Below are 14,964 nucleotides of genomic sequence, written 5' to 3'. Positions count from 1 at the left end.
GAAGAAAAGGAAAATTCTTAAGCATTAGAAACAAACATGGAAGTGAAAACCAGAGTGATTTGTAAGCAGGCAGGTTGATGCTGGGCAGCTTGGGGTGGGTGGGACCTGACCCAAATTAGTCTCAGCACCAAGGGTCTTTACTTATGGCAGCATACTCGAACAGAAAATGAGGCATGGGCCCATGGGAGTTGGGGGGAACTGAGATCCGATATAAAGTCTGCATTTCCTACAAACAGGGGGCTGGTCCAGGAGAAGCCAGACAGCAAAAAAAAAAAAAAAAGCACCAGGAGAAGGGAGAGAAGCCAAAGAAAGCTGGGCAGTTGCCAGGCCCTGGCCAACCTGCCCAGGCATCAGATTATCTTTTACAGCCATGAGGGAAATTGGAGGGCTCAGCAGTGAAGTTAGGTCAAAACCCCGTCTTGATTCACAGCTGGTGCACTGGCTGTCAGATCTGTGGCCCAGGATTAACTCCAGAACACTTCCCAATGGTAAGACCCCAGGGCAGTTCTCCCCAGGGTTTTCCACCTAGAATTCCTAAAGCAGAGAAGCAAAAAATCTCTATTTCTAGAATGTGGTTCCATAGTGTAGTGGTTAGCACATCTGCTTTACAAGCAGAAGGTCCTGGGCTCACTCTCCAGTGGAGCAATGATCCCTGGTCTATGGCCATGCCACCCTGCACAAGCCCGATATCTGATCTTGGAAGCTAAGCAGGGTCAGGCTTGGTTAGTACTTGGATGGGAGACCACCTAGGAAGACCCGGTGCTGTAGGTGCTGTAGGCATAAATTAAAATTTAAAAACAAAAAAAAACCAACTCTATTTTTAAGGAGGGCAGGTGGGAATGGCCTAAAGCAATTCATGTGATCCCACATTTCTTTAAGCCTCAGGTTTTCCTTTTGAATTGCATAGGACCTTTGCGTTGTACTCCAAAACAAACTAAATTGATGACAAGTTTTCCAGCGTCTGAGAACCACAGCACTCTGTCTCATATGCCAAGTTCCACAGGCCCTGATGTGAGCAGCACAGGTCAGATAAGACTTCAGAGACAACATGATGACATTGGTGGGTTAATACAGGGCTGAGAGGTCAGATCAGAAATCAGAAACCTAGAAGGGGGCCTCCTGTAATAAGAGATAAGAACAGGCAAGATGAGAGTCACACAGTTTGCAAGTGGGTTGGTAAAAGCTTGCTCAGAGAGGAAGTTAGGGAGAGGCATTAGGGAGAGAAAAGCTGTTTACCTTTTGCCATTCTATAAACCAAATATGATTAATCTTATCCTATGAATTTATCTAAACCCTCTTGAACTAACTGAAACGTTTTAAATTTCTACCTCCTAAATCAATTTCTATTCAGATACCTTTACTCACATCAACCAAAACAAACAAACCAACAAAAAACACCTAGTGATTGTATACAACGTATTCTTATAATTCCACACATATTTTTGAATAAATAAAACTTTATTTGCATAGTTACCAAAAACAGTATCTTTAGTTTGATCACTTAAAAAAATTCAAACTCGTGTTACCAAAATACGTGAAGGATTTGGTTAACTAAGTGTTGACTATTTTTACCTATAAATATGAAAATATAACCTGTCAAAACTGGTTTTATAGTAGCCATATTCGAAATATCTGTGGATTTCCATAAAGGTTGACTCTTCATATTATGAGATCTATTACAACATCCAGATAAGATATTAAAGGAAAAAATGATTTCGCAAACCCAAGTTAGAACTTTACATAAGAAATTCCAATGATGTTTACCCACTTTGAAAATTCTATTGAGTACTTTTTCTTTTTCAAAATCAAGTAGGATAAGCAAATAATAATAGTACCTCAAAGATTTTTATAAATAGCAAAGCTATACTTTTTTACAGCTATAACCAAAAGGTATTTTCATTTCCCTGAAAGCATAGTTTGTTTCTGGGTTCAAGGGCAGTGTGTGTGTGTGTGTGTGTGATGTAGTCATTGACAGCAGAATGTGATGAGAGCTAAGAAAAGAACATTTATCTGTTGGTGTCTGGGTAAGCTTAGCTCCCTGCCTATTTCAGACCAGCCTTGTCAAGTGAGGTCTTTTAACCTCTCCTACAGTTTCTACTCCATCCAAGCCTCTGGGCCTCATTCTCTCAAGGTCCAGTCAGGTAGGAGACCCAGCCAAGCAGCTCAGAGGCCCCACAGCACTTGAGTCGGACTGTTAGTGCTCTAACTTGTGCCTCACTTCTAAGAAGTAGGTTCCTTATTGGAACCACTTGCCTAGAACCCCTGCTCCTTATTCTCCTCTTACTCTTCTTGAGAATGAAGTCATATTCACAAACTCTAGGGCCCCAGATATAATTTTCTAGCTTTATCATCTTCCTTAAATCTGACCTCCTCCTCCTCCTCCTCCTTCTATGTCATCCTCTTCCTCCCAACCAGGGGTGCTCTGTCCACTCACAGGACCTGTGCCAAGATCCAGTCTGCTGTGCCAGGGCATCCCACCCTCCCTGCCTGAGCTTTAGGGCCCTTTGTTTTGGCTCACCTGGCATCTGTCTGCCTCATCCCCCTGCTGGTGGCATGGGTTAAGACAGTTAACTTGCTGCAAATAATTTTTGTTTTTGTTTGTTTCCCCAACATGACTTGAAATTTTTGCTTTCTCTAAAAGCTACAGACTGACAGCTTCAAGTGCAGAACTTTGGATCGTCTTAATAGGTACATGTCTGCTAACCCATACCATTATCGAGGATCCCTATTTCTTGAGGTTCAGGCCTCTGAGATTTTACCACGAGTCACCTGCACATCTGGTAATACGAGCATCATATAAAATTACTTCTTTGTCTTTATTCGGGTATTCTTAACTAGTCCTGAAACTTAGGTCCCACATTTAGAACCAAATTTAACACAGAGAACCTAAATCTTCAATTTCCTAGCATAAGGTCAACCCACTGATGGGCTCAGAATTTGCTGACTGGTCTCATCAAAGGACGGCCGTGACAAGGAGTGCTGTCTTTCTGAGGGGAGGTCTTTTGTGTATGCCAGTGATGCTGTCATCGAATATTCTCTTTGGAAGTTCTGCTCCGAAACCATCTTTGGAATATGATTTCTCCTCTAGCTCATAAATAGTTTCTGAAGGCGATCTCAAAGTAAAACAAATATGTAATCAGTGGCTACATCATTGGCCTACATGCACGGCTTCCCAGGAGGATCACGTGGAAGGATCATAGAGAATTGGATGCAGCCTCATTATTTACATACATCTCATTTTTTGCTAACTTGACAAAACGAAAATTATAATATCGACTAGTGGTCTATTTACCTGTTTATCAAGTGTCTCCAGGGTGAGGATTTGTCTTATTTATTGGTGTCCCCAAGGCTTGACGAACATAAAAATTTCTTTGTATGTTTGCTGAATTGAACTACATTAAATTGTTTCCATTGAGAGCATTTTAAGATTATTAGTGCTCATGACTAAGTGATACACATGTTCTAAATTTCCACAAATGTTTGCATTTTTCCATCTTACTTTTCATAGTAAGGAGCTAAACTGTTATACCTGACCCTAAGAGACAGAGCTTTTCATATACCAAAATGCATTTAATTTATCCTCAATGATCTAAGCATAAACAGAAATCTCACTTGTAATTTTCTAAGTCTATCTTACCTGCTTTGAACATTAGCTTCTGCTAACCATAACTTTTCTATGAAAATGAAATGCACTATCAACTCTACTACCTTTAACTTCCCAAACTGCTGAGAAGTACGACTACAATATGCCACATCTGATGTGGAATAAAATTCCACGTAGAGATTTGAAATCAGATGGTGAAAATAAGCACATTGGGTAATGCAGTTACTATGTTGTCACCATTGTTGTTGCTTTTAAATACGGCACATGAAACAGGATCCCTTCATCTGTTTCCCCAACTTGGGGATTAGAATGAATTTCCAGTGAGCTCATTTGAAAGCTCTAGCTAGCTCTTAGAGTGAAGGACAGACTCTGTTCTTTGAGTCAAAATTGTGCCAAGCTGATCCAAAAACCAAACAGCAGGGCTTACAAGGAACTAGAATCTAAGGCTCCAGGAGGGTGGTGTCTCAGGGACATGGACCCAAATCATTGTCTGAAGAGCAATGTTAGGATGTTCACGTCTTTTTAAAACAGTTCTCTGGGTCTCTGGGAACCTCTTTTCTCCATGGCAGTGCAACGGCTAGACATTAAGAGGACAGGACACTGGACTGTGCTGAAGGTACAATTCTGTCTGGTAATGACAGTTCTATTCCAAAACAGGCCTCCTGTGATCATAAAAAACAGGGGCTTTTGATGTGGAAGAATAGAACACAAGTCTTTTATCTCTTTCAAAGCAAACAGGCCTTCTCGGATCCATCTCCCCAGATCTTTCAGATGAAACAACCTGAGACACTCTTGACAAGGAGCCCAAGGCTCTAAGACCAAGGGTTCCGTATGGTTTAAATATAAGGGGGAAAAAAACGACAAAAGAAACCCCTTTACTTCCCTACCTAGCTGAGTGAATCCTTTAGCAAACTTTTCAGAACAACAACAACAACAACAACAACAAAGTTTTTTGGGTTGTCTTTGTTTTTGTCTCCTGCTCTGAGATAGACAGTATGGCAGAAAGGGCACAAAGCCTTTGAAATTAAAAGACCTGGGTTTAGACTCCTGGCTTTGCTAGTTGCAATCTGAGTGACCTGGGGCAAATCATTTACCCTCTCTGAAACTCACCTGTAAAACATGAAGTGATTATATCCAGTCACCAGGTCATTATGCTTAAATGTCTTGAGTATACATACAAAAGTGCCTGGCATAGAACCTGGCGTGGGGTAAGTGTGTCCTGAATGTTTCATATTACTCTTCTCTCCTGAGGTAGGTCATGCAAACATGCCCGGCTGCTCTCAAGTGTCCTAAAGCTCTGACTTCCAAGGGATTCCCTGATGTATGGCCTAAAACCCAAGCCCAGCCTGCTGTCTGAAGTGGGAAGGACAGGATTGGTGAGGACGGTCTCCCAGCTGCCCGCGTGGCTCCGCCTTTCCGCAGTCAGACTGACACTGCTCCAGGCACGATCCTCCGGATGTGGGTGTACGACTTCCTGATGGTGACACTGCCGTGGTGCGACACCCCCCGGGGCAGGACGCACTCCTCCGTCAATTTCTGGGCCTCAGGGTCCCAGCACAGCACGGTGGCGATGACCTCGTTCTTCTCATCCCGCCCCCCAGTGATGTAGAGCCGGTTGTTGCAGGGCGCAATGCCGCAGCTGGCCCTCTCGTGGCTGAGCTGAGTCACCAGGCACCAGCTGTCCTCCAGAGGGCTGTAGGCGTACAGGGCTCTCATGGCCCCACCTGAAGGGGAAGAAAAACAGGGTGGGCGTCTCACTATTTTTCTTGTTTTCTTCCCCTTTAACCACTAAAACCCTTCTTCTGGTTAAGTCAAGTTTACCATCTTGCCAAGAGAAAGTAGATTTATGGTTCTCCAGAAAGCCAGGGTGTCTCGGAGGAACAGGAAGTGCTGGAGACACTTCACAAGGCCCTTTAAATTCCACAGCCAGATGTTAATCAGGTTCCAAAGGACACCTGGCTGCGTCTGGCTGCTAAAATGCACCCTAAGGCTGCTCTCTGGGAAAAAATACCTGGTGCAGTCAGGTAGACTCAGCTCACAATCCCAGCTCTGCCACCTTTTGCTCTCTAATCACCAGCACATAGACCATGGGGTTATAAGACATCAAAAGGACCAGGTGCATGAAGCAACTGGCAGAAGGCCTGGTACATAGAAGCCATCCAGTAACTAGGAGTGGTAGCCTGTCTGTAGACTGACTAGGACCTGGGACACCAGCCCAAGTCACTCATCTCAAGATTAGACCTTTAAGCAGAGTCATGAGCCTGACCATAAACACAAATGAAACCTGAAGCAAGGGAGAGAAGGGCTTTAAAAAAAAAAAAAAAAAAAAAAACCCGTTCTCATGTTTTGCTTCTCTGATTAGCCTTTATTTGCTGAAGTTATTTATATTTGGAATCTCCTTAATCAGTAGTTCTCAGTCCTGGCTGCACAATAAAATCACCTGCACATTAAAAACATTTGCACTGTTGGTCAGCATCTTCTTTCTCATTCTGATTTCATTGGTCCGAAACAAGGCCCAGCTACCCATATTTTTGTAAAAAGCTCCCAATGATTCTAATGAGTAGTCAGAATTGAGATCCATCAACCTTAACAATTACATGCTAACTGTGGTCTGGCTGGCCAGGCTTTCCTTCTGGCGAACTGCAAATTTTCAGAGCACCCCAAGCAATTAGGAAAAATAAAATTCCCATGAACACAAAATAAGAAATAATGATAACTACCATATGTTGGGCACTTATTGTACTGTGCAATTCCAATGTCTGTATTTTTCCTGCAGCGACTTCTAGCTCCTCCCCTTTGTATGTCTCCTAAATGTCGACTGTTTCTGCCTCCAGGACTGCAAGAGAAATCCTACCAAGGCCTGGACCAATCCCACCTTCTCTTTCAGGAAGTTGTGAGTTCCCAGGAAGGCCCTGTCTGATCTACCTGCATGGCTGTGTGAGTGAAGAACCTCCGATAAATAAGAAGCCATTTGCTCACTTACCGACGACATAGATGCGGTCCCGGAAACTCACTGCATTGATGCATTTAGCCTCCACTGGCATGGATGACTTTAAATTCCACTTATTGGTTGAAGGGTCATAACATTGAGTCTTGTCCGTGGCCAGTTTCCCATTGGGCCCTCCCCCAATCACAAAGAGCTTCTTCTTATGGCTGGTGGCTGCGAAGGAACTGACATGGACAAGGAGGGGTGCAGCCTGCAGAGAGGCACAGGGCCCCCAAGAGAAGCGGTTAGTCATGCTGCCCAGATTGCCACAGTGGATCACAGGACGCAGGCCAGGAGCCAGGGGACACAAGCCTGGGCATCCTTTGCCTAAAGTCACAAGACCTGTAGCCTTGACCTCCCCTTGAGACACAAGAGAAGATCAAGGCACACATCTCTCACCCTCCTTCCGGGCTCTGAGCAGGCTAGAGCAGGCTGAGTGTTGGAGGTTTCCAGCCCGTTTCTCTCAAAATTCAGCTCTTGGATGAGGAGGGGTGTTGACGGGAATAAGTGTTTATACAGATGAAACCAGCCAGTGCTGGAGAAAAAGGCTTTCTCCAATGTGCATATTTATATCGTTCACTCAAATAGTATTTACTTAGTGCCTGTTATGTGCCAGGCATTGTCTTTGGTGCTTACACAGGGAAGAAAAGCTTGTATAAGGGTTTTAGATAGCCACAGGTAAGCAGACTCTCCCACTCTAGGGCTACATGCAGATATTGGGATTAAGCCAGACTTGTGCTTCCACCCTGTGAACCCCAGGGCTCTAAAGAAGAGCCTCTTGCCCATCGACATGATCCTCTTGGGTCACAGAGCAACTGTGTGATGGGATTTGTTGAATTGAGAAACACTTAGGCACACAGCCCATAAATAGTAAGGGCTCCCTATATGGCAGTTTTAGGGTTGACAGGTCTTGGCTGGATGCCATGATGACCTGGCTACCTTTGCTTGTGCCTACATTGACTATGTTTTATACTCTCCAAAGCTAGAACATGCTCTGACACATGATCTGATAAGGAGAAAGAAAATTTAAAATTGGGAATAACCTGGAAATATAGAAAGTGAGATCACTTTACCTTTTTAAAAAATTATTGTGACAAGAACACTTAACATGAGGTCTGCCCTCTTAATAAAATTTTAAGTGTAAAATATAGTATTTTTGTCTATAGGTACAGTGTAGTACAGATCTCCAGAGCTTATTCATCTTCCATAACTTTTGCCCATTAATTAGCAGTGCTTTACCTTTGCCTGAGTATGATATATACCTGAATTTGCATTGCGAAAGTCTCGCATGCATGCATGTAAATGGTTCATTAATAGGCAAATAAACAGGGGCTGACTGCTAAACACTACCAAATGACTCTGCATTCAATAAACAGTGTATTCAAGAAATCTCTGTGCATCCCTTGTGGAGAAGACAAGGGCAGATGGCGTCTGAGAAGCATAGACTCTGGGCCAAGACATGCACCAAAGTTAGGACCAAGCCTCCCCTCCGCAATTGGGGTTCTGGCCAGGAAAGGATGGATGTCCATGGAGCTTCCCCACCTGGAAAGAATTTGTTTCTGTGACCTGATCAGCAATGGCTTCTATGAGGATGGAAGCTCAGAGCCCCCGACTACGTTCTCAGTGGGAGCAGAGCGATCAGAAAGCCATATACCTATATTGGCATATACCTCTTTTTAAAGCTTTGAAGTAATAATACGAACAGAGCTACTTGTAGAAATAATCTATACCTCTGACCAGCAGTTGTGGAAGGGGTCGTAGGTCTCCACGTTGTTGATCCTCTGCAAGCCATCGAAACCTCCGATCACATAGACCTTGCCACCTAACACCACCATCTTATGCCTCCAGCGGCCTATGTTCAAATACTCAATTTGAATCCACTTGTTGATTGAAGAATTATATTTCCAAACATCGTGCTGTGTTTCTTTGCCACCTATAAGAGATACACAGCATTTAAAAAACCTTGTGATATGACAGAAAAACAGCTTCTCCCATAATTTCCCACAGGTTCAAAAGTGCTAAATCCCCATGTCAGCCCCTCTCTTAAGAGGAAAGAAATCCTGAAGATGTGTGCAGTCTAGATGGAGAGACAGAGCCAACACAGGGCAACATTAGAGACAGTGTAAGGCTAGGGTGAATCATGTTCTCGGCCATGTCATGTGCCACCTCTGTGCGTCAGAGTTCAGGGAACTCTGGGTGGGTGGGAACCAGCAGGAGTCTGGTCTCAGTGTTTATGCAGCTGAGAGGCAGGAAGTAAGGCAGGACAGGTAAGGTTAGACTGTTGTAGGAGGGAATTGTAGGGTCTTGACCATTAGGCAAATTAGAAAACGGCTTAAGTTCTATGTTTGCTTATTTATTTTTTTAAAAACTGCAAAGCCAGCAAATCTTACAAAATTCCTTTAGTTAATATCTCTGATCTATATAAAACTGTAAATGAGGTCTGTCCTAGTTTTAAACAATTTTTATTATAAAAGAATGAGATGCTCACAACAGATAATATGAGAGTGAGCTGGTAAATTTATTTTTTCAAGACAACTGTTTTAATAAACAAAATACATAATCAGGAAGGGAGACCAAAACAAAAGAGAATTGACTTTTTTGGTGGCTGTAATCAAATATTTTAATGGCTTTGTGTTTCTATTTTTCCATCAGCACAGTGAACCACCAGCTACTCAAAGAAGAAGATGTACTTTTCAGACTTATATCAATGGGCCCTAGTGCGGTAATGAACATCACTGACAATGTTCCATACATAGGTAAAGTGATTCTCTAGGATGGAGCCCAAAAGTGGGACTTCCAGTTAAAGGGTGTACATACCTTGAATTTTTATAGGTCCTGCCAAAAAGCCCTCTAAAGCTGTCCTGGTTGACCTTTCCCCTCCCCGCAGTGAATATGAGGAGGGTTTTGGGATTGTTTTGTTCTGTTTCATGTTATAGTCTGATGAAGAAAAATGATGTCACAGTTTGGTTTTCTCTGGCTGTTAGGGAGACTGAGCTTCCTCCTTTTCTATGAATTTTTTGTTCATATAGTTTAACCATTTGGGGGGTGTGTATCCTATAGAGGTCTCTCTCTTTATTTAAAACACTGTGATATTCGTCTCATTTAGGTAGTGTCAAAAATTATTAAATAAGCGTAAACTTTGAATAAATGTATACAAATTTTATCTTGTTAGAAAATAAAAACTCTATGAAGTTTTCTTCAGGACATAAAAGACCTGATTGACTAGGCAGGCATTTTGTGTGCATAGATGAGAAGACAAGTTATTGCAAAGATATCAACCTTCCCCAGATAAATCTATATATTCAGTGCCTTCAGGACTTTTCAGGGAACTTGAAAAGATCATTCTAAATTTCATTTTGAAGAGTAAATTTGGAAAAACTTGTAAGACATTTAGAAAAGAAGAAGGAAGATGGGGGTTTTCCTAGCAAATATCAAAATATATTGCAAATCTATAATAAAAACAATGGGGCACTATCATCAGACTAGACAAACTGATGAATAAAAATTAAGAGTACAGAAACAGATTAAAAGATATAGAAATCATTAAATGGTATTAGAACAATTGGCTAGTTATTTAGAGAAAAATTAAGATAGATCCCTATTTCACATTGCCCTTAAAATGAAATTCAAATCGTAAATGCTATAAAAGTTACCACGAAAATGTTGATGATCTTGGGATGGGGAGGGACTTTCTAAGCAAGACTCGAAACCCAGAATCATATAGGAAAGTTACTATATAAAATAAAAATCAAAGTTAAAAGACAACCACAGTCTGAGAGAAAGTATTTGCAATACAAATAGCAAAGGATATATAATAAGAGCTCCAAAAACTTAATAAGGAAAAGACAAGCAGCCAATAGAAAAGCAAAGGATGTGGACAGATAATTTTTTTAAAAAATAAATACATTAAACTATTAAATATATGAAAATATGCTCAATATTGATTCAAGAGTATAAATGTAAACATTCTAGACTATTAAAAATGTAATTGAACTGTGTCGTACACCTGAAATTAATATAATATTGTATGTCAAGTATAAATAAAAAATAAAAATATAAAAATTTAAGAAAATGTAATTGATAGCAAGGATGTAGGAAATGGCCACTGTTTTTCATCATTGGTTGAATTGTAAATTGATACGATCTTTCTGGAGGACAATTTAGCAATATCTACAAGAATTCTAAATTTACACGTCTTTTGATCACTTCCAGGAATCTCTCCAAATAGCAGCACAAGTTCATCAACATATGTGCATAAGAATGCCTATTGCAGTATTTTTTTTTTTTTCAGTAGGAAAATAAACGCTGAAAAATGTCATGGTTCATCCATTCGGTACACTGCCCTGCAGCTGATAAAAAGAATAAGAATAGTGACAATGACCCTAATGATGGCTAACACTGTTGAATTCTCACTACGTGCTTGGGATTGTGCTGTGCTTTACATGTATTATATCACTTAATACATACGATAGATCCATCATATCAACATGTGATGATGTCTAAAATATATTGTGAATGAAAGCACAAGTTCTTGTTCATTTAATTGTGTATAACATGTATTGTTTATATTATCTTTAAAAAGGAAACAACAAATTTAAGAGAGGGGTAGGGTAACTTGTAGAATAACATGTGTAGTGGATGTGGCAAAGACTGACTATGGTTACCAACCCTGTCTTTTCCTCCTGAACTCACAGCTAAACTACATTTCCCAGCCCACCTGCATGGGGTGAGATGCACAGGGAGGGCATGTGGCTAGTTCTCGCAAATAGAATGTCAGTAGAACTGATGCCTCGTGTCCAGGCTGAGGCTGTTGTGAGCAGGTGTGTCTTTTGAACTCATACAATTTCCCTCTCTTCTCAAAATGCATTGACCTTGAAGCCACGTGTGGAAAACAGAGAAGATGGAAGGAGCCTAGGCCACTGAATGACTGAATGGAGTAGATTCACTCCCCCTATTCCCAGTACTATTGTGGTAATTCACCAAGATCCGGAGTTTGTTACAGCAGATGCCATTACTTACTCTAAGACAATAGAAAACTATTTTGTAAAAATATCTAAACATATAGGATTGTAATGGCACAGATGAACTGCCGTATTTTACTTTGTACTCTCTGTATTGTTTGAATGTTCTATGCCAATTAAAAATATTTCTACAAGATAAAAGAATGCTATAATCTAATCTATGGCATTAATATATTAATAAAAATGAACTGATTTGCCCTTGATTTTTGAGGAAGCCAGCTCTGGGAAGCAGCTTTTTGTCAAACAAGTGAAAATTAAAGGAAGCCTCCAAGAGAGGGTAAAGGACATTCATCTTCTCCCTTGGGGCCGCCCCAAGAAGAGCGGGGTGGCTTTTGATGTGATGGAGAGAGCATGGGGCTCAAAGAGCCTGGGATGAAATTCTGCTTGACATTTACCAGTATGTGACCTTAGGTACATTCTATAACCTTTCTGAGTCTGCTTTCATGATTCATAGTCTAGAGATTAAAATCATTTACCTTATAGAGTTGGTGTGAGGAGCAAATGATTAAATGCTACCAAAGTGTAAATTCATTGACTATGCTGTCAAGATGGTAGAGAATGTGTCATTTAATAAATATTTATTGAACATTTACTATGTGGCTAGGCACACATAATAAATGAAATGCTGGGAATATAGTGTTGACTCTCACAGAATTTAAGGACTAATGGGAGACAGGCATAAAGAAACTGTAAAAAAGACAACTACTTAGAAGCAAGACAGGAAAAAGTACTGGGTGCTGTTGGAATGTCTAAAAGTTTGACCTAATAAATCTGAAGGGAGGAGTCAGGTTTGGGAGACGTTTTTATTCATTGCTGTATTCCTAGTTAGTGTGCTGTGCCGATAGCAGACACCAAATAAACTCTAGTATCACTTTTCTTCTTCTTTTTCCATGAAGGACTGAACCTGTCTGCCTGCTCCCTCTGATTCTAGTACACTGCCGCTCACAGGTTAGTGTTCATTAAGTAAGAATGTGCTCTCCAAGACCGCCTGATCTTGTTTCTATATTCGGACCCAGTCAGAGCTAGATCACTGCCACTCACAGTAGTTCTAGGATGGCTGCCTAGAACTCACCCAGGAAAATACAAAGTGCCACCGGAGGCTTGCTTTGGCATCACGTGGCTCCTGCTTACCTGAGATGTAGACCTCATTTTTTAATGTCACGCATGCAAATTCCACCCACTTCTTATTCTCACTCTCCAGCTCATGCTCTGTCATTGGAAGCTTGGCCACCTCCAGGCGGCTGCGCCTCAGGGGGTCCAGGCAGGTTACCTCCGCCACAAACCGTTCATCCTTCGTGCAGCCACCAATGATCATGAACACCTCAGACTGGAACTCATGCATCCTGGGTTTGGTACGCTCTGAAATGATCTGGAAAATCAATGGGAGTACAGGAAGGCAGGATGACATAGCAGTTCAGACCGCAGGCTATAGAGCCAGCAAAACAGGGCCCAATTCCCAACTCTGCCACTTTATGTCAGGGTGACTTCACCTCCTTGAGCCTCAGTTTCATCACCTGTATAACGGATATTTTAGTGGTAACTACTCCACAGGTTTGCTGTGAAGATTCAATGAGATTGTATGCATAGTGTGCCTGGCCCAGGGCCTGGTATATTGAGGTTATTGTAACCCCAACAAAGGTTACCTGTTGTTGCTTTTGCTGCCATTTTAACAAGTCCAGGTCTGTTTACCATCATTTCTCCCTTCCCACCTGATCTAAAGCCTTGAATCCTGGAATTTCATTCCTGGCCACCTTCCAATCCCTGCTTATTTTAATTTCTTGATGGTATCCCAGACTGCTCACTATCAGACTTCTGAAAGAGAGGTCCTGACAGTTGGCACAATAGAGTATCCAGAGACTTAGGGGGAAAAAAATAAAAAGGAGCAGGGTGTGGCCAGGGAGATCGGGGGACTGGATCCTAACATCAAGTATATGACCCTTCAGAGCCTCAAACAAGCAAAGAAAGCCACAGCTGAAAGAGCAGCGTTTTGGAGTCAAATACATCAGAGTTTGGTCCTAGTTCCACCACCTGTAGTCATGTGACCTTGGAGAAGTGACACAATCTCTGTAAATGCCTGTAATCACTTCTATGCCATCAGGTCTTTGGTATAGAACAAGGTGGTCTCTGGAAATTTCGGAGGCAATGAAATGAAGGGGCAACTTTCTCTGTCTCAAAAACCTCTCCCAATGAAAATACTAGCTTCCATTCCTAAATCAAATGTAGATTGACATTTGCTTTTAGGGTTCTAAAATGCCCCACTGTCGCCACTTTCATGAGCTTAGAGGAAAGACAAGGTTAAGAAGAAGTGGTAATGATAGGATAAAAAGGATTAAAGTTTGAGAAAGGAAGGTTAAGGGGAGAAGTGTGTTCAAAGAGTAGCCTCTAGGCGTACACTGCTGTCATTAGGAATAAATCCAAGATCATTCAAGAAACGAGCAAACAGAGAGTTTCAAGGAATCAACTGGCAGTGAGATCTCAATTCAGAGATCACAGGGGTTGGTTGGTTCAGTACCCAGACTGTGAAATAGGAATAAGTAAGTGCCTTGAACAGGATTTGGGGCAACAGGGCAGCGGAATCCTAGGACATGGTGAAAAGAGAGATTTTAGCCTCCATGAAAGAGAATGCTTGATTTTGGGAGACATAACACCATAAAGGGCCTGAGCGAGAATAAGAACAGAGTTCATTTATGGAGCACTTACCATGTGCCAGGCACTGTGCTGAGAATATGTCATTCATTATCTTATTTAATTCTCAAAACAATTCCAGTAGTTGGTAGGTATTATTATCCCCATGTTACAGATCAAGACTGAACTTTAAAGTAGCTAAGTAGCTTGGCCAAGGTCACCCTGGAGGTCAATTGTGCAGTCAAGATTAAAGCCCAGATCTGCCTGATTGTAAGCCCAAATTCCTGCCACACATCAGAATTCTCTCTCCTCCCAAATCCAGAGGATATCATTCTACTCCCTACCCCAACCCATTGCAAATACAAAAAACAGAGCAGATATTTTATAGCAGCAATTTTGCAGAAGACTTAGTAGAGACATTTGATATCAGAATGCCTTTATCATCTGCATTTCAGGGACTTAGGAAATGAGAAGCTGAAACAAAAATAGCCAGAATATTGAAAGTATAGTTGATTAAGACCCTGTATTTCAAACGCTGAACTGAGAGCAGGGACTGACACTCATCTTCAAGTGTGTGAGGGCTTTGATTCCCACTGCTGAGCCACCTGTCAGTAACTCAAATACCAGCATGGGATAGGACCCAGGAAGCTGCCTGGACTCTCCCCATCAGTCCACTCATAATCGTTCATTTGCTTAATGTCTTGTCTTCTCTGATGGACCATATGTTT

At 41.7% G+C, this 14,964-nt stretch overlaps 1 protein-coding gene and 1 pseudogene across 1 annotated transcript in view; one reads left to right on the top strand and one right to left on the bottom strand.

Annotated features, from left to right (window-relative positions):
• Nucleotides 1–655: 655 nt before the first annotated feature.
• LOC111734340 lies at nucleotides 656–771 on the top strand (annotated as a pseudogene).
• A 1,173-nt stretch (nucleotides 772–1,944) lies between these two features.
• The window catches only part of KLHL6 (kelch like family member 6), a 48,685-nt gene continuing 35,665 nt past the window's right edge, over nucleotides 1,945–14,964 (bottom strand). The window contains exons 4-7 of the mRNA XM_011382692.2: nucleotides 12,743–12,980; nucleotides 8,321–8,523; nucleotides 6,588–6,801; nucleotides 1,945–5,328 (exon numbers count right to left, since the gene is read on the bottom strand). Of these exons, the coding sequence (XP_011380994.1) occupies nucleotides 5,027–5,328; nucleotides 6,588–6,801; nucleotides 8,321–8,523; nucleotides 12,743–12,980 (957 nt within the window). The 3' untranslated portion in view covers nucleotides 1,945–5,026. The remainder of the gene's footprint in view (nucleotides 5,329–6,587; nucleotides 6,802–8,320; nucleotides 8,524–12,742; nucleotides 12,981–14,964) is intronic.

Source organism: Pteropus vampyrus, unplaced genomic scaffold (genome assembly GCF_000151845.1).
Source record: "Pteropus vampyrus isolate Shadow unplaced genomic scaffold, Pvam_2.0 Scaffold14, whole genome shotgun sequence".
In the NCBI taxonomy this organism is placed as follows: domain Eukaryota; kingdom Metazoa; phylum Chordata; class Mammalia; order Chiroptera; family Pteropodidae; genus Pteropus; species Pteropus vampyrus.
This window is presented reverse-complemented; position numbering and strand designations above follow the sequence as displayed.